This window comes from Symphalangus syndactylus, chromosome 17, assembly GCF_028878055.3.
Source record: "Symphalangus syndactylus isolate Jambi chromosome 17, NHGRI_mSymSyn1-v2.1_pri, whole genome shotgun sequence".
Classification (NCBI taxonomy): domain Eukaryota; kingdom Metazoa; phylum Chordata; class Mammalia; order Primates; family Hylobatidae; genus Symphalangus; species Symphalangus syndactylus.
In genome coordinates, this window is record NC_072439.2 from 34,158,297 (window position 1) to 34,178,058 (window position 19,762).

The following is a 19,762-nucleotide window of genomic DNA, read 5'->3' on the forward strand; positions in this document are numbered from 1 at the left end:
GGCCACATGGTAAAGCCCTGTTTCTACAAAAAAACAAAAACAAACAAACAAAAACTTCCCCAAAATTAGCTGGTGTGGTAGCATGTGCCTATAGTCCCAGATACTTGGGAAGCTGAGGCTGGAGGATCACTTGAACCAGGGAGGCTGAGGTTGCAATGAGCTGAGATCATACCACTGCATTTCAGCCTGGGTGACAAAGTGAGACCCTGTCTTAGAAAAAAAAAAGAAATCTTCCTTTCTAAATTTATAATCACCTTATGCCTTTATCATTTCTTTGTGGTAAAAACATTCAGAATTCTCCATTCTAGCTATTTTGAAATCTACAATACAATGTTGTTACCCAAAGTCACCCTATGGTGCCATTGAACACTAGAACTTATTCCTTCTAAATGTACCTTTGTATCCGCTGACCAATCTCTCTCTATGTCCCCTTCCCCACTTCCTTCTCCAGGCTCTGGTAACCACTATTCTACTCTCTACTTCTAGAAATGAGATCAACTTCATGAGACTTATTTTGCCTGGATCATCTGAGGTCAGGAGTTCGAGACCAGCCTGGCCAACATGGTAAAACCCCATCTCTACTAAAAATACAGAATTAGCCGGGCGTGCCTGTAATCTCAGCTACTTGGGAAGCTAAGGCAGGAGAATCGCTTGAACCTGGGAGGTGGTGGAGGTTGCAGTGAGCCAAGACTGCGTCATTGCACTGCAGCCTGAGCGACAAGAGCAAAACTTTGTCAAAAAAAAAAAAAAAAAAAAAAAAAAAGAAGTGGGTGCAGAGGCTGGGCTACAGAAGAACACACTGATTCCCATGGTTGAATACTCCTTAGCACAAGAGCAGAGTCTCTGTGAGGGATAAGGACTCCTTGAAGATCACAGGGGTGGTGAGAGGGAAGACTGGGTTCCTATCATTTCCTGAACAGCTCATGTTATTGATGAAATGTTGAGGTTTCTCCTCACTGACAGCCAGAGTTTCTGGCATTTCTTGGCTAGAGGACACAAAGGTGGTAATGATGTGTGAGAGGTGAGGGAATAGAGGGGACCTGGAACAGCCTGTCTTTTTGCTTCAGCCTTCTGCTGCCCTTTAGCTATGGGGGGCTCCAGGGAATAAAGCAGGAGAAACCTCTGTTCCTGGCCCAAGGGAGGTGGGCAGCCGGTGGCACCTCAGCACAGAGGGATGGGAGTGCTTTGCTTCCACCTTGTCCTGCTTCTGGCTCCCTGGTTAGCTCCAGCTCTGGATCCTGCCTCTGAAGCTGGTGGGTCTTCTGGAATCCCTGACCAGCTCTTTCCCAAAAGCACCCAGAGTAGGACACCCCAGTGTGTTTCTGGGTGACATGTATAGGCTGTCCTGGGAGATAGCTTTTCCTGATGTTTAACTTGGTCCTTTTTGATACCATCTGACCATCTTCCCTTTTGTGCTGATATCTTGGGAAGGAGAGAGCTTTATGTCTGGAACCCTCACATGCCCCTCTTCCTGAAGGCCAAGGGCAGATCAGATGTTCCACTGAGAAGAGGAAAGCTCAGATACAGGTGGAAGAAAATGTAACAGAGGGGCTAGGTAAACTCCTCCACAGGCTTTGGGTGGGTCACTTAGTTGGATGTCAAGTTCACAGACACCTGCTTTCATGACTGACAGGGACCTCTGGCTACCGGTGTAGCCATGGCAATCACTGTGCTCGGGGATCCAGAACAATCTAGAAGATGCTAAATAAATGTTCTTTCCCTAGGGCAGCAATCACTTCCCTTCTACCTTGACCTAATAACCCATGCTCTGATAGTGAGTGTGGACTGTGGAATAAGAGGCAATATGTAGACTTATCTCTGTTTTAATTTCAGCACTTTCTTCCAGGAAGCCTTTTCCTTTGAGGTGCCGCATGATTTCTGTGAGAGTGGGGTTTAAATCCAGCCCCTGAAGGCTGGGAGGATGAGCAGTGAGTGAGTGAGCAGACATCTGAGTCCCTTCAGGGCGAGGGGCGCTGCCTCTTCACGAGGTGTCGCAGGGCCCTCCTCACGTCCTTGTTCCGAAGGGTGTAGATGATGGGGTTGAGCATGGGTGTAATGACCGTGTAGAAGAGACTGAGGACGCGGTCTGTGGTAACAGAGGAGCCTGCCTGCGGCCGGATGTAGGTGATGCTGGCTGTTGCAAAGAACAGAGAGACTACGAGCAGATGGGAGGAGCAGGTGGAGAAGACCTTGCGGCGGCTCTGGGTGGAGGCCATCGCTAGGATGGCACCCAGAATGCGGATGTAAGAGGTGACAATCAGAGAGAAGGGGATCATAATGAAGACTATGGTGGCTGTCATCACGGAGATCTCGCTCCTGTGCTTCCCAGCACTTGCCAGCCTCAGCACTGGCAGGATGTCACAGAGAAAGTGTGGGATGATCGGGTGGCTGGGAAAAGGTAGAGAGAAGATGAGGGAGGCATGAGTGGTGGCCGTGATGATGCCTGTGAGCCAGGAGGTGCCCACCATGGCCATGCAGGCCCGTGGGCTCAAGAGGGTGGAATAGTGTAGGGGCTGGCAGATGGCAACATATCGGTCATAGGCCATGGCTGTGAGCAGGCAGCACTCCGAGATGCCCAGGACAATGAAGATGTACATCTGGGCTGCACAGCCCTGGAAAGAGATGGCCTGGGGATGCGGGGAGGCCAGATTGGCCAGGGTCCTGGGCACGATGTCAGTGGTGTAGAAGAGCTCCACCACTGAGAGTTGGCGCAGGAAGAAGTACATGGGGGAGTGCAGGGTAGGGCTAACCTGCGTGAGGAGGATGATCAGGGAGTTACCCAGCAAGGTGACCAGGTAGACCAGAAGCACCACCCAGAACAGCGGGCCCTGCAGGGCCTTGAAGTCAGAGAATCCCAGAAGGAGGAATTCAGGCAGTGTAGTATGGTTTTCCCCAGCCATCACTCCAGGCCAGAAGCTGAGGCACAGCCAAGAAGAGAAATTATTTAGAAATAACAATCAACATTTCTGTAATTTGGTAAAGCACTTGCCACACAGTTCCTCTCAAAATCAATTGAGAGAATTAATGCCTTTCTCTGAATGAGCATGGGTCTCAGAGAGATTAAATAATGTGTCTGAGGTAGTATCTAGAAAGTGGCAGGCCTGGAACTTGAATCCAGGTCTCTTGACTCCAAAATCGACGCCTTTCTCACTGTTTCCTGTGCTCTCATCCTGTGTCTGGGGCCTGACTCTCATATATAGAGACTCTAGCTCTGATCTTTGGATCTCTCTCGAGAGTGAGGGGTGGAGCAGCTGCTATGACCTAGGCCCCTTTGTACTCTCTAGAGGGATGCTGAGGCCCAAAAGAAACTGGTTAGCACCAGGGACTGTCCCGAATTGGTGTCTAATGTTCACCATAGTGAGCTGTGGGTTTAGAGTGTCACACAGTGATATGACCATTTGTGATAATACTGCCCAATGGTATCATTGGGATTCTGACACCTTCCCTGATTTCTCTGTTCTCCTCTTATCTGGGCCCCTGTGATCAGCTGCACTAGCTGCTCTGTCCCAGCACACCCTGTTCTGTCAGGCCTCCATGCATTACCATAGTGTCTCCTTGCAGAGACTATTTCTATTCTTCATATTAAAATCCCATCATACTTCAAGCCTTCACTCAAGTTCTGCTATCTCGGTGGCAGCTTTCTGTGATCCTCAGGCTCAGAAATAATTATCCATGGCATTTCAAGATTAAAAGTGACATTTGGGAACATATATTTCCATATGACAGTACTCGGATCTTATCTTCAACATTTTAGAAGGGTGCTGTGCAGCGTCTGTTTGAACATCTGCAGTGATGGGGAACTCACCACCTATTGAGGTAGCCCTTTCTAGCTATGGCCTCTTCTGCCTTTAGGAAAAGGCTTTACTGCATTGGTCTTGGCTAAATGCTTAGTATTTCATACAATGTTTAACTCCTCTTGCACCAGAGAGCCCTTGAGTATTTGAGGAAGGCACTTTTATCTCTGCTTTCATGACATGTTGCTTGTCCTTTGGTCCTAGCACTTATTACTCCACTGTAGCTCCTGCAGGACATGGTGGGGAAGTGGTGAGGCAGTTACGTATTTTAGCAGCTGCTAATGTTTCCCAAGTGCTTGGTTCCTGCCAGGCACCATGCTAAGGGCTAAACATTCATTAAATCATTGGATCTTCCTAATTACACTATGACATAGAAACCTTCATTTTCTCCATTTTACACATAAGGAGAAGGAAGTTCAGACAGTGTAAGTAACTTTCTCAATGTCACACATTTCGTAAGTGACAGAGTTTGGGTTCAAATCCAGGTCTGCCTAACCCCCAGAGCCTGTGATCTTAACTACCAAGTTATCAACTGCCTTAGAGGTTAATCACCAGAAATACAAGCTCAGTACTTGGACCACGTCGAGTGTTCGCTAAACATTTGTTAGATGAGTGAACGAATCTCAGTTATAAAGACAGAGGAACTGATAAATAGAACAATTAAGTGATTTGCCTAAATTTAGGCAGCTAGTTAGACAAAGACAGGAAACTGGACTGGACTTTCAGAAGTTCTGGTCCCAAGATTCACGGAGCTTTGATCACCCACATTGAACCATGCCGTGAGGTTAGTCTAGCCATCTTCATATTTAGGAAAGAGCCTCAAAGTTCTACCCATTGCACTTAAATTTCATCCCACCCTCACTCTGCTCTCTTAACATATTTTTTTTTTGTGGCCTTAAACCATTTATTCTAGCTTATGTTTAGAGAGTGCTGTGTGCTGGGGATTATACAGTATATCAGTTGACCTTTATAACAACATTAGGGACAATTGTTATTTTGTCATTGCAGATAAAGAACCAGAGCTCTGAGGGTTTAAACGACCTATGCAAGATCACAAAGTCAGTGAACAGCAGAACCAGATTTGTAATTTTGAGGCTGAGATATCAACCACATACTTACTATATGTCTTGTGAGGCCAATAGCCTCACCCTACACTTTTGGGAGATGAACTTGCATGTAGTCAGTTTGGACAGAAGGAGTATCTGAGTTCATTAGTCCTCTCTACTTTCGTCAATAAATCTTCATGACATTTTGGGCTGGCTGATTAAAAAGGAAAAAAAAAAACTTTCCAGATGTCCACACCACCAAGAAAACACGAAATAGATCCTGATGTTTTCAAATTTTAAAAATGTTGTTTTTTTCAATTAAAAATATTTAGGAAACATTTGGAATAAATCCACCATTATTCCATCACCTTAAATTCTTTTTTTTCTTGTATATCACCTTCAAGTCTTTGTCCCACTGCAAACCCATTTTCTATGCTTGTAGTCATAGCGTATATACCTTTTGTCTTCTTTTCCTTTTTTAATGTTTGCTGTAAGCATTTTGCCATGAGACTGCATGGTATTCTGAACAATCTTTCAAAAGAAATTCTTGTAGTAGTCGACTGAATTTCTCCACTAACATTTAACAAACACTTCTCATCCTTGTGCACTTTACGCTGTTCCATCTTTTTTTGCTATGGTAGACAATGATGCAAACAATATTTTTGTGTGTGTCTCAGTTTGCTCTGTTAGCTTATTCCCTTAGGGTAAATTAGGAGTAATATTATTGGCTAAGCATGTGGACATTTTTATGGGTCTCGCTGTGTTATAATTGTTTTGGATTCCTGTAGCTGGACGCATAAGCGGCAATACCAACCTTTCATCTCTCAGTGAAACTAGGACCCTTAAAAAAATTCAATAGCTTTAGGGGTACTAGTGGTTTTTGTTACATGGATGAATCGTATAGTGATGAAGTCTGGCATTTTAGTGCACCCATCACCCAAATAGTGTACATTGTGCCAGTAGGGTTTTTTTATTTTTTTTCCCTCAGCCCTCTCTCACCCTGCCCCTTTCTGGACTCCTTGACCCTTCCTGTCCTCATCCAGGCCTGTCCCTCCCTCCATACTCACCTCACCTTTTCCACACTGTGAGCATTTCTTCACTCTCAGACCTCTAATTAGATTTTGCCTTAAGATGTCGTCCGTGAGGTTGGAGAGGCAAGTTTCTCCTAGATCTTCTGCTCTTCCCTCCCTGTTTCCACTCTGACTCTGTTAATTTCGCCCTTCCTCTTCACATACATCCTGACACAGTTGGGACAATCTTCAGAGAGACATTGGCCCTGAAGTCATCACTATCCTTTTCAAAGCCTCCCACAGAGGATCGTTGAGAAAGACAGAGAGTAACTGCCCGCGGGGTCACAGAGAGGGGACGAAATTCTTTTTAAAAAACACTATTTTTAATTGTGGTGAAAACATATAACATAAAATTTACTATTTTAACCATTTTAAGTGTATGTCTCAGTATTGTTAAGTATATTCAACAGAGCTGTAGAACTTTTTCATCCTGCAAAATGAAAACTCTATACCCATTAAGCAACTCTCCATTTCGCCCTCCTGTGGCTCTTTTTAAAACCATAAAACCATCCCTATGCCTCCAATAAGCCTTAGAGAGACAGGCAGATGGGCAAATTGATCAGCAAATGGGCACGTGGATTGGGGAAGAGATAACCTGTGGTTAACTGGCTAGATGGACAGAGGATGACTGGCAGGGTGTGGCTGGCTGGTTACAGGACTGGTTACCTGTGACCCCTGGATGCAGGAGGTGAGGCCGTTAAAGGCTGAATGGAACAGAAAGCAGATCTTGAGGGGTAGCTTTGACATCTTGGGGGCAAGGGAGTTGGGATTCTGGAGCCTAATGGGGGATGCGGGAAATGGGGGAAATGGGGGAAGGACAACCTTTATTGGGTCAGAGAGGTCTGGTGGAGCACAGCCAGGCAATAAACTAGCTTTTGTTCTTTCAGATTTTTTGTTTTGTCTAAAGTATTAATGGGAGCTGCACATGGTGTGCGTGTGTGTGTGTGTGTGTGTGTGTGTGTGTTGGGGAGGCTGTGGGGCAGCAAAGGAGGATGCAGGCAGCCGTCTGTGGGCTCTGGAATGGGACCCATTAACAGGAGCCTAAGAGATGCTGACCATAGACAGTATCAAGGCTATCGAGGCTGTGATGCCCAGCTGATTTACACACTGCAAGCAAACCCACAAGCCTGTACACACTATTCACTGCCTCACTCCATCACTTCACCCCACACACCCCATCCTATTAGACACACCACAGACATGCCTATCACATGATCACCACACTTGTAACATGCTACACATCCCCCACAGCATACCTACTCACACCATACATAAAACGTTTGCACAGTCTGCGTATATACACACTTGCCTTGTTCTGTTATGTGCAATTTTATCTGGCAGAAATTGTCCAGCATTCTCTGTCTCCTTCCCAGCCCTTCTCCCTGTCCAGCCAGCTTAATGACATCTGAATCACAGCTCTGCAAATGCAATAGTAGAGATTTGGGAACCGTCTGTGGACTTTTTTCTCCCACGCCCAGGGACAGATACTGACTCCCAACACACAGCAAGAGGTCCTAAGGCCCTGAATGGGCCCTGATCTGCCCACTGTTCTTCTTCTCTTCCTGTTTTTGCAGGGTCTAGATATATCAGAGAAAGGCACAAGGCTGCCTGGCACCGTGTGGAGCACTTACCCAAGGAGGTGAAATGATCATCCCGCCAGGGAAGGGGGCTGTTGGGCACAGGCGAGGCTCTGCTGTTGCCCTCTCTCCTCCCTAGAAGCCTCAGCCTCTGTGGTGCCCAGAGTCATTCTCCAGCTGGCATTGTGCCTCCACCCTGCTGGAGATTTGGGAACCCCTGACCCTTGGGTTTTCCCTGGGTAACCCTGAGCTGAGAGAGTGTCATGGGCCAGATAATTCTGTCTGGATCCCCAGTGCCTGCTGTGTTCTCCTCCTCTCCTTAAGCTCATTGCCCTTGGCCAACCTCCTGACACCTTTTTTCTCTGGGATAACTATTGCCTCCCCACTCATGAAGGGTCTCTTTGGTCACAGATGGCATGAGGTTTGAGGGCTCTGTCCCTCATGTCTAGAATCTCATCCTGGGAATTAACTCCCGTGAGTGAAATCTCAGCTTCCTGTTAAATGTAGATGCTCCTGGAGAATTCTACAGGCTATGCCAGTGATCTCCTTGATCTCGATGCTTGGTTTGCTTTTTTGAAAGAAAGTGTTCCAGTGAGGACACTGCCTGTATGCTTATCCAGGGGCTTACAGGAGGGAAAGCTGGGTTTCCATCAATCCCTGATCTCTTATGTCATTGCAGATGTGCTGAGTGGGGCACTTAAACAGAGAGTTCAGCCTTCTGAATATTTTCAGCATAGAAACGGTGTGGTGGATGATGGAGGGTGGTAACATTTGGGGATAGAACAGAGGTGTTACCAGAGATAACCTGGGTCTTCGCCTAAATCCCTGATGTCCTCTAGTTTACACTTGCTGTCTCCACTTTTTATCTCCCATTTTCTCCAATTGTCCCTACCACTCCAGAATTTTCTCTTATCAAGATAACCAACAACTTCCATGTTGCCAAATCCAATGGTTAATTTTCAGTCCTTATCTTAATCTCTTAGCAGTCTTTAACACATTTGGTCCCCTCCCCTTCCTGAAACACTTCCTTTAACTTCTGTGACTTTCAAACATATTTCTTTGTCCCTGGCCTTTCCTTATCGACACAACTGAATATCTCCCCTTAGGTGTTTTAGAGTCACCCCAAACTTACCATGTCCCAAATAGAGCTCTTGTTCCTCTCCTGAGCTTCCCCAGTGCATTAAGAGACCTGTTGCCATCCCGTTGCTCAGGCCAAAAATCCAGCTGTCCATTTTATTAATATTTCTTTTTTAACATCCCACACTTAATTTTTCTCAGCACAGTTCTACCTCAAAAAGTTAATCGCAAGCAACCCTCTCTTACCACATTTGCTGCTAAAACCTGGGCACAGTAAGTTGTTTTTCACTGGGCCTTTCCTACCCTCTACCTCTCACTCAGCTGGTGAGATTATCTCCAAGTGTAAGTCAGACAATATCATTCTTTTCCTTTAATTTTAATTTTAATTTTAATTTTATTTTTTGAGTCAGAGTCTCCCTCTGTTGCTGAGGCTAGAGTGCAGTGGTGCAATCTCGGCTCACTGCAACCTCCGCCTCCCGGGTTCAAGCAATTCTTCTGCCTCAGCCTCTCCAGTAGCTGAGATTACAGGCGTGCACCACCACGCCAGGCTAATTTTTGTATTTTTAGTAGCAATGGTGTTTCACCATGTTGGCCAGGCTGGTCTCGAACTCCTGACCTCAAGTGATCCTCCTGCCTCGGCCTCCCAAAGTGCTGAGATTACAGGCATGAGCCACCACACCTGGCCATTGCCTTCCTTGAACAGCTCATAGCTTTTCATTATAGGGAGCATAAAATACAAACTCCTTTCACTGATTTACAAGACCCTAATAAATTGATCCCTTGTCTTAAGCCTGTTCTTTCCTTTCTTTGTGTTTTTTTTTGAGATGGGGTCTTGCTATGTTGCTAAGGCAGGACTCCAACTCTTGGGCTCAAGCAATTCTCCCACTTCAGCCTTCCAAGTATCTGGGACTACAGGTGTGCACCACCACACCCCACTTTAGCCTGTCTTTTTATTCTGATGTTTTGACATCTGGGCCCTTACTGACCTTGGAGAGACTGCCCCTCCCACAGTCAGCTAATTCCTAGATAAAATCCTGCCAAGAGTGCCTTTTGTGTGCAAACCAACCTATCCAGGGTCCATACCCTCAACTGCCTCCTTTATTGGGCTTTAACACTTTGGGGCAATATTCCTCAGTCCTAATCACCCAGGGTCAGGTAGACACCTAGAGACAGCCCTATACCCCAGAGCCCACTGAAATTACTCAAACCAGTCAATTCTCAGCCTGTTTAGCCAGCTTCCCCTGTCTTGCACATTTCTTCCATGAAAACCACAAGAAAGGCTCCTGCCCACATTTACCCCTTGCTCCCTCTGCCTCCCGATTGACCTGGTGTTTTCCCATGTGGCCCTGTATGGTGTGGCGTGTCCCCCTTCTCAGGAATTGTAATAGACTATCTTTTCAATGGCTTGTCTCCTGATCTGTTGGTTATACCATATCTGAATAATAATAATACAACCTATGTTTAAAAACACCTTGCTCTGTCTTCCTTGTTCATTATGCTCCAGCCATGCTAGCCTTCTTTCTCTTTCTCTTATACATTTCAGGTTCTTTGCACTTTCTGTTCCATCTGTCCAGAGGCTCTTGCCCTGATCTTCCCACAAGTGACTTCTTCTTATTCAAGTCAAGGCAGAAGAAGTGAGGCAGAGGCTGTGCTTCTCTTGCTTCTGTTGTTTCTCCTGAAAAGGTTAGTTAAGGTTTTCTGTGGCAGTTGTAGCAGAGGTCTCAGTGCTGTGGGTGTCCAAAGGCAAGGTCTGGAGTATCCATTTTGCCTAGCATGGATGGAGCTGGAGGTGATGTGGTTTTGGAGCCAGCAGTTGGGGCAATGTCTTCCTAGTGCCCCACTTTCTTGACTTTGGCAGTGGTAGCAAATTCCTTGGCAGGTCTGATCTACAGTGTTATTCTAAAACTCATTTCTAGAAGCTTAGATGAGAATATGCTCTTCTAGTCCTTCCATTGATTTTGTGTTGTAAGCACCTAATTATCTGAATTAAACATATTTTTGCTTAAACTAGCTAGGATGGTATCCATTATTTGCAATTGAACTCTGACATATACTGACACAGAGTTTAGTACCAGAAATTGTTGCAACGGTGGGAATCTGGGATTGATCATTTGATCTCATTGGATTTAAAGACAATGAGGATTCAGTACTATTGGAGGATGGAAGGCTGGTAGTCTTTGGTTTTCAGCCTTCCGATGTGAAACAGTTACATAAATAACTACCTATCATCATCTGAAGTGCTGCTGAATGGTGATTCCTTAGCATGGTATGGGTACAAGGAGTTAAATGACAGTGAGTTTGGTTGCTGTTCTTAACTGCTCTGGCAGTTTAAAGAAAGAAACTGTCAGGCTTAGGACTTTTATATTTTCAGCTAAACACATAAAACTTGTAGCTTTGCCAGGGGCCCAGAGTAAGAGAAGGATATTGGCTGGTCCAGGCTGCAATACAGCTAATTCTGCTGCTGGCTTTTATGACTAAGGGAATCTGAAGGTGTGAGAAGTGCCATGGCTGAATTGGTGCTGTTTGGAGCCTGTGAAAAGCCAGACTCACAGGAGAGTTGTAGTGGAGGCCCCAAGGATTCAGAGAAAGTCCACGCCCTCTTCACCAAGTAACTTTATACTTTTGAGAAATATCTCCTTGTTTGTTACTTATGTATTTTTTTTTTTTTTTTTTTTTTTTTGAGACGGAGTCTCACTCTGTCGCCCAGGCTGGAGTGCAGTGGCACAGTCTCTGCTCACTGTAAGCTCCGCCTCCCGGGTTCCCGCCATTCTCCTGCCTCAGCCTCTCCGAGTAGCTGGGACTACAGGCGCCCGCCACCACGCCCAGCTAATTTTTTTTTTTTGTATTTTTAGTAGAGACGGGGTTTCACTGTGGTCTCGATCTCCTGACCTCTTGATCCGCCCGCCTCGGCCTCCCAAAGTGCTGGGATTACAAGCGTGAGCCACCGCGCCCGGCCATGTTACTTATGTATTTTTGAGACAGGGTCTCACTTTGTCATCCAGGCTGGAGTGCAGTGACACAATCAGGACTCATTGCAGCCTCGACCTCCTGGGCTCAAGCAATCCTTCTGCCTCAGCCCACTTGAGTAGCTGGGACTACAGGTGTGCGCCACCATGCCTGGCTAAGTTTTAAAAATTTTTTGGTAGCAATGAGGTCTCGCTATGTTCCCCAGGCTGGTCTCAAATTCTTGAGCTCAAGCGATCCTCCTGCCTTGGCCTCCCAAAGTGCTGGGATTACAAGCACGAGCCACCGCTCTGAGCCATTGCTTGTTATTTGATCTCTGGCAGAGGATAAACACCTGACCCTGGGATACCAGGTGACTCTGCAATCTGAGCTGCCCTTTATGACCTGGGTGTTTCCCAATTGATAAAGCTGCATGGTCAGGCCCAGAAGCACCCCATCTTCAAGTGAAGAGGCATACATGAGATCAGACTTGAAGAAGTCCTGAAGTCACAAGGACATTCCACCAGTTCATGGTCCACACTCCCATCATGTCTATTCTTGACACACTAATGTCCTTTCTTCCTATGGCCTCATGAAGTGTTCCTCATGACTGGTTGATGGAGGAGGAAAAATATTTGGGCACAGCTTTACAGAGAACTTTGCACAACTCTGCTGGGACTAACTAGATATGGACGTCTATGGCATTATAGCCCCAGTAATGGGGGTTGACCCTGAGGACAAAAGGGGTGACCTGAGGAACAGTGGAGAAGAAAAATGCCTGCTGAGCAGAATTTTGGTAGTACAACTTAAAGAGTCTGCTTTTCCTGGAAGAAGGATGGCCTGAGATATGGATTTACATTGATCCATGAGCAGCAGCTAATGGTTTGTTTGTTAGGAGGTTTAGGTAGTAGAAGGAACAATACAGGAGAATGAGTGACAAGGCATTCTGGGGATCATCATCCTCATCATCATCATCATCATCACTAACACTTCTGTAATGCTCACTCTGTGTCAGATATTGTTCTAAGCACTTTTTATATATTAACTTATTGAATCCTCCCAAAACACTGTGGGGTAGTTTCAACTATTATGCTCACTTTACTGAAGAGGAATCTGAGGCACAGAGTGGTTAGGCACTTGAACAAGACCATACAGCTAGTAAATGGCTGAGCTGGCATTTGAATCCAGGTGATCTGGCTGCAGAGTTCATGCTCTCAACCATCTTACTATACTATGAATGAGCTTTTGAAAATGGGTCCAGACTGTGAGACTATTTGTGAATATGTGAGACAATGGTGAGACAATGAGAATGCTCATGTAAGGTCTCTCACTGCAGAAGATACTGTTAATACTTAGGGATCAAGATGACCCAGCTGGTAGATATCAGTCAGGCTTCTCCAGCATCTCCGGTGCTTATTCAAGGGATCACAATCAAAATGTCCATGGTGGAAGGGATGAAGGTTAGGCATAGGCTTACCAACAATGGTTCCCCTCACCAAGGCTAGTCTGGCTATGCCATGGCCGAATGTGTAACTTGCCAGTAACAATAGCTTGGTGTTGTAGGCAGCCTCTAAGATAGTTCTCCATGATTCTCATCTTCTGATAGTCATGCATTTGTGTAATTCTCTCCCTTTTAGTGTAGGTTGGAACCAGTGACCTGCTTTTAATGAAGGGAACATGGCAAAAGTGATGGGTATCTGACATTATGTTGCAAAAAGACTTGGCTTTCATCTTGGGTCCTGTCTGGTTCTCCTCTGCCTCTGTCTCTGTCTTTCTCTTCCCCCTTCTCACAAGTTGCCATACTGAGGACACTCGGCAGCCTGTGGAGAGACTCACATGAGGAAGAGCCAAAGCCTGCCAGTAACCATGTGAGTGAGCCTGGAAATAGATCTGAGGCCTGCCAACAGGCACATGAATGAGTTTAGAAGTGGATTTTCCAACCTCAGTTGTCCCTTAAGGTGACTGTACCCTTGATGACAGCTTGACTCTATCCTCATGAGAGACCCTGAGCTAGAGGCACCCAGCTCATTGCTCTCTCCTGGATTCTTGGCCAACTCAAACTGTGAGATGATAATTGTCTGTGGTTTTAGGCAGGGAAGTTTTGTAGTAATTTATTACATAGCAATGGGTAACTAATATGCCTGGGGATAGTTTGATTACATTGTACCGCTTGCCCGAAGGAGGCAATGCTCTGCACTCACTGAGATAATCGCTTACTCTGGGCATGGATTTACCCTTCCTGTCTGCCTGCATCTTCCAGCGTCACCATCCATGGACTTACTGAATGCTGCATTTGTTGTCATGATATTTCACAAATATCGCATCTAACCAAGGAACAAATATATAGCACAACAAGTGAGACAATGTGCTAATGCTCACAGGACTCATTGGGATTACCCTGTAACTTCATTCCCCAGAAGCACCTGGCCTTTTTTGAATAATAGAATGGCCAATTAAAAACTCAAATACAGCACCAGTTGGTAGAAAAAAACTGAAAAATTTGAGTGATCTCTTATATGTGAGACATAGGCTCTGAACCCCCAGACCAATATGTGGTATTCTCCTATAACTGAAATACAATAGTCAGATAGCCAAAATACAAATACAAAATACATTGATAACCAGGGGGTTGAAGTAGGAGTGGCACCCCTTGCCACTAAACCTAATGACTTACTAGTAAAATATTTGCTTCCTGTCCTTGTGACTCTGGGCTTTGTTAATTTAGAGATATTAGTACATTAAGGAGGTATAAATGGCCTTTCATTATCCATTTTACTCTCGACTTTTTAGCAAAAAAACTCCCCTATTTTTAGCTGGGCACTTGGTTGCCAAGCAAGAATCCACTGTTATTAAGCTTTCTTGTTTTAAAATGTGATCAAATCACTAAATTTGGGTCAATGATGTGAGCAGAATTCATGTGGGAAACTTCTGGGTTACTGCTATGGTTTGAATGCATCTTCCAAAATTTATGTGTCAGAGACTTAATCCCTATTGCAACAATGTTGGGAGGTGGGCTTTTAAAGAAGTGATTAGGTCATGGGGGCTCCACCTTCATGAGTGGATTAATGAATGCCGTTTTCTCGAGAGTGGGTTATTGTGCGGGTGGCTTTGTTATATGGGCTCTCTCTCCCATGCATACTCTTTTGCTATTCTGGCTGCCACCTCCTGTAGCACAGAGGCCCTCACTAAATGCCAGCGCCATGCTCTGGACTTCCCAGCAGCCTCCAGAACCATGACCCAAGTAAATGTCTATTGTTTATAAATTACCCAGTCTGTGATATTCTGTTACAGCAGCAGAAAATATACTAAGACAGTGATCTCCTTAATGTTCAAGCTGCCTACACAGAATTTCTCTGTCCCTTCTTTTGGGTTAGTACGAGGGTATGGAGGTAACACATACCCTCATACTCCTGTGTATGAGGAGTTAAGGAGATGGCAGGAGCAAGGATATTGGAGGGAGCTGGATCTTGGCATCACTTCGTATAGCAGATCCACACTGGCAGGTCCAGACCTCTCACCTTTGGACAGCATATCTCTGTTTCATTACAGAAAAAGAAATTTAATCTTATTTAATCCACTGTGCTATTGAGTTTCTTTGTTATAGCAGTTAACCTGTACCTTAACCAACATAGCAAGAATGCCACTACCAGGGACAAAATAATGGTTTCATAGAATTAGCAGTTCAGACTTATTTCTGTCCATTTAAGCCTTCTCATGACACATACACATAAGCAAAAAAGAGGATAATCTCATGTTAGGTGGGGTGATTGATGATGATTATATTATTGATATAGGGTTGTCATACAATGTGAGCAGGAAGGTGCTCACTTTAAAACCCAAGAGGGAAAACATAGTGATCCTAACCAAACCCCAAACCAACCAAGCCAAACCAACCCCCAAGGGATTGTCTGGTGTGCAGGTTGCAGGGGAAAACCAGTAGAGTAAGACCACCAAAGACTCTATTCTTTAGGAATGAATAACTGGATTTTCCCTATCAGGTAAGATAATCTTGTCATGAATAATACCATTATACATCACTTAATGATGGAGTACATTCTGAAAATGACTCATTAGGTGGTTTCATCATTGTGTGAACATCATAGAGTGTAATTCCACAAACCTAGATGGTACAGCATACTACACACCTAGGCTATATGGTACAGCCTATTGCTCCCAGGCTACAAACCTGTACAGCATGTCACTGTACTGATTACTGTAGGCAATTGTAATACAATGTAAGTATTTGTGTATCTGTATAGAGAAAAAGTACAGTAAAAATGTGGTATTATAATCTTATGGGACCACCACTGTATATGTGGACCATCATTGGCCAAAATGTCCTTATGCGGTGCATGACTGTATATAGATGTAGTCAGCCCTCAGTATCCATGGGCTCTGCAACTGTAGATTCAACCAGCAGCAGATTAGAAATATTTGGAAAACAAAGAAAAATAGCAAGACAACAGTAAAAAATAATACAAATGAAAAAACCAGTAGAGTATAACAACTGTTTACATAGCATTTACATTGTATTAGGTATTATAAGTAATCTAGAGATGATTTAAAGTGTATGGGGGATGCGCATAGGTTATCTGGAAATCCTACACCATTTTATGTAAGGGACTTGAGCACCCTTGGATTTTGGTATTTGTAGGGAGTCCTGGACCCATTCTCCCATGGATACCGAGGGATGACTGTGTGCATATGTATATAGTCAACCTCCATATCCATGGGTTCCATATCTGTGGATTCATCCAACCTTGGACTGAAAACACTCTGGGAAAAAATTCAGGCCTCTGGGCCTGAGGACAGAGAAAGTGAGCCAGGCTTCCTCCTCCAGGGGTAGCTCTCCTGCATCATTCACAGAGATACGAAATGAAGGTGGAACAGCAGCTTCCTAGAAAGGAGTTTGTGTTAAGGCTCTTTGTGGGTCTGAAAACTACCCTGACAAGTCCAGGATAGATGGTCAACTTGATTGATTGGTGGACACATAGGCACATAAATGGATGGGCAATTGGCCAGATGAACAGAGGATGGATAGGTGGAGATGTGGATGGTTGGCTGAATGACTGAAGGGCTAGGTGACCCCTGAAAGTGGGGGTGACACTCAGAGTGTGTGTGAAGTAGAAAGAGGCTCTTGAGGAATTGCCCCACTGAAGGAGGGGACCTCTGGCTTGGAAGGTCATCAGAAGTCTGTTTTGATTTTGGAACCGAGAAAAACAGTCTTTTCTTAAACTTGGGACCGAGAAAGAATGTCCAATATTTCCATTAGTCACAGACTCTGGGGACCAAGCCTGTAGCCTGTGTGCAGTGTGTATTGCCATGAGTGAGGTGTGAATTGTATGTAGTTTAAGTATGATGGGCCTATGGGTGTTTGTGGTGTATTTGGTGGAGGGTAGTATGTGGAAGGTGGGTGTCTATAGGCTGCCCTCTGGACTGATTTTTCTCCAGCCTTCAGCATAGCTTCTATCTGGCGGTGTCTGGAGATGTCTTTCATCTCTCTTTTAATCAGAGCTCCTGCTTATTGGACCCAATGTCTTTCTCTTTCTTAGCTTACTTTTGTTTTGGGAGGGTATACACTTCAGTAGCTCCATGTGCTACTGGATGGTGGAATACAATTTTTGGTACTTTGCACATCTGAAGAAAGTATTCCATTTTTGTACTTGATTGAGAGTTGGCTGGGTATAGTAGTCTAGATGGAATTAATGTTTCTTTAGAATTTCTAAGGTATTGTTTTGTTGTCTTCAGGCTTCCAATGCTGTGTTGAGATATCTGAATCATAGCCATCTCCTGTTTAATATCAATAATCTGTTCATGAAAATCAGATGTTCTGTGTGAATATGCTAACTGGGAACCTATTTCTCATCACTTTGAGTGGGAAAAAATATTATGTGATACATATCTACCCTAAACCTTCAACCAATTGCCTGAAACATAATAAAGTAACATGTTATCATAAATAACAAACTATTATGCTTGGATAGAAAATGCTTAAAACATCACACCTGATCATCAATTAACATGGTTGTTAACAAATAGTTGCGTTGTATGTAACAACATAGCCTGTCTTCTAGCCAGTGGCATTCAATATGCATATTCTTTCTCAGGACGCCTCTTTCAAATTCTCTCTCTGTGTATTTAGAATGTAACTCAAGTCTACACAATGCTTTTGTTGAAATGTCTGGAGTTTTTGGAATGAAACATGTTTTCTCACATAAACACCAGCTGAGAATGATGCACATTTAAAATATTGTGAACATGCTACTTTAATCACCTTAAAATTGCTTTTACCAGAAACAAAAAGGAGTTTCTTGTCTCTTTTCCGCTTAGAAAGATGTTGAAAAGTGCTTTTGGGGAGTGGGGTAGAGAGAGAGAGAGAGACTGTAATCTTGAAACTGTTGTGTACAAATTGATTTAAAGGTGTTCAGATGATTGATTCCCAGAAATTGCTTTCTATTTGGAAATTCCCTTCTGAGTATAAATTTTTAAAGCATTTTTATTGAGACATAAAACTTTATTTGTAAAGGTGTGAAATTTTTCTTTTGAAATGCCTACTTAAAAGATGAATATATAGATGTGACCTGGTGAGACAGTTTGGATGCTTGGGACAAATCAGATGAGCAAATGTATCTGTAGATTTTAGTGTTTCTTAGACCACCATGATTTCAAGATACAATGAATAGAATGGCTAAGAACTCAAGCCACGTTTGCTTTAAGGCTTTAAACTTTTCTCTAAAACTAAACTAAAAACAAGCCTGATTGTTGGCCTGTGGCCATTTAAATGTTTCTGACTTTGATCTGTGATTGCTTTACCTTATCAGGGCTGCTGAAGTCTGTCTCTGTTCTCTTTTTATTTAGAAAGTATATCAAACCTTAGACCAAAAAAGTTAGTGATTTGATTTGAGCACCACCCATTTTATATTTTCACGTTAAAAAAGTTAATAATTTTTTATAGACAGGCAAAACAGAGAAGATTGTAGTGAATCCCCATATGCCAATTATTCTAGTTCTGCTATTTTGGGATTTTGATAACACTTTCTTTGTTTTTTGTTTTTTTGAGACGGAGTCTTTCTCTGTTGCCTACAGTGTGCAGTGGCAAGATCTCAGCTCACTGCAACCTCCGCCTCCCAGATTCAAGCGATTCTCCTGCCTCAGCCTCCCGAGCAGCTGGGATTACAGGCATGCGCCACCATGCCCAGCTAATTTTTATTTTTTATTTTTAGTAGAGATGGGGTTTCACTATGTTGACCAGGCTGGTCTCAAACTTCTGACCTCCAGTGATCCACTCACCTTGGCTTCCCAAAGTGTGGGTATTACAGGTGTGAGCCACCGCGCCCGGCCTCAATTCTTATATCTAGAAACCATGGATGGTCTTAGAAATACTGAAATCTAGAAATATAATTTTGCTCATTAGATTTGTTCCAAGCATCCAACCTATCTGGTCAGGTCATATCCATATGTTCACCTTTTAAATAGAAGTTAAAGTTTTGTGTCTTCACAAATCAAGTTTCATATTTCAATAATATATTTAAAAATCTCGTACTTACAAGGAAATTTCCAAGTACAGAGTAATTTTGTGAGAACCCTTCCTTTGAAAACACCTTAAAATCTATTTGTAAATGGCAGCCTCGAGGTTACGGGGTTCCTAATTTCCTCTCCCTCCCACCTTCTTCCTTCTCGCCTTCCAATTTTTTTTTTGTTCCTTTCCTTTCTTTTCCTCTTCAGTTCTTCTTTAGCCTTTATTTCCTCCCTTTCTTCTTCCTTCATCCATATCCCCACCCCCCAGAAGGTGTTGCCTTTTGAGGATAAAAACAAAAATTACTTTACACATGTTAAAACAGCATTGCAAGTTACAGCAGTTCTGAGCTCCATTGTCCTCCTCCACCTCATAGAAGACCTTGGCGCACATTATTACAAAGGGAGGAAAAGAAAGCTTCAAGTTATTGTTTTCCCTACTTGAGGTATGATATGGAAAGAGCAGATGTATGGTCAATTATAACGATTTTCTTTAATAATTTTATTTTTATATTTTAATTTTTTCTTTATTTTTCCTTAAAATTAAAAAAAGTAAAGACAGGTTTTCACCATGTTGGTCAGGCTGGTCTCAAACTCCTGACCTTGATTGAGCTGCCTGCCTCTGTCTCTTAAAAGTGCTGAGATTACAGGTGTGAGCTACCATGCCTGGTGATATTTTAATTTTTATTGAGTGCCCTTAAGGCTCCTACTTGGCAATTGTATTTAGGCAGAGTTTATTA

At 43.8% G+C, this 19,762-nt stretch overlaps 1 protein-coding gene and 1 pseudogene across 1 annotated transcript; one reads left to right on the plus strand and one right to left on the minus strand.

The window, feature by feature from the left end:
• Window positions 1-19,762, plus strand: part of LOC134732828 (olfactory receptor 9S13-like) — a 78,412-nt pseudogene that overhangs the window by 12,126 nt on the left and 46,524 nt on the right.
• On the minus strand, window positions 1,959-2,900 carry OR10P1 (olfactory receptor family 10 subfamily P member 1). Its single transcript, XM_055249586.1, has one exon. It carries the CDS (start codon window positions 2,898-2,900, stop codon window positions 1,959-1,961), a length of 942 nt encoding a protein of 313 aa, XP_055105561.1.

Coding starts and splice junctions, on each gene's coding strand:
- OR10P1 (XM_055249586.1), bottom strand. CDS start 2,900: ATGGCTGGGGAAAACCATACTACACTGCCTGAATTCCTCCTTCTGGGA.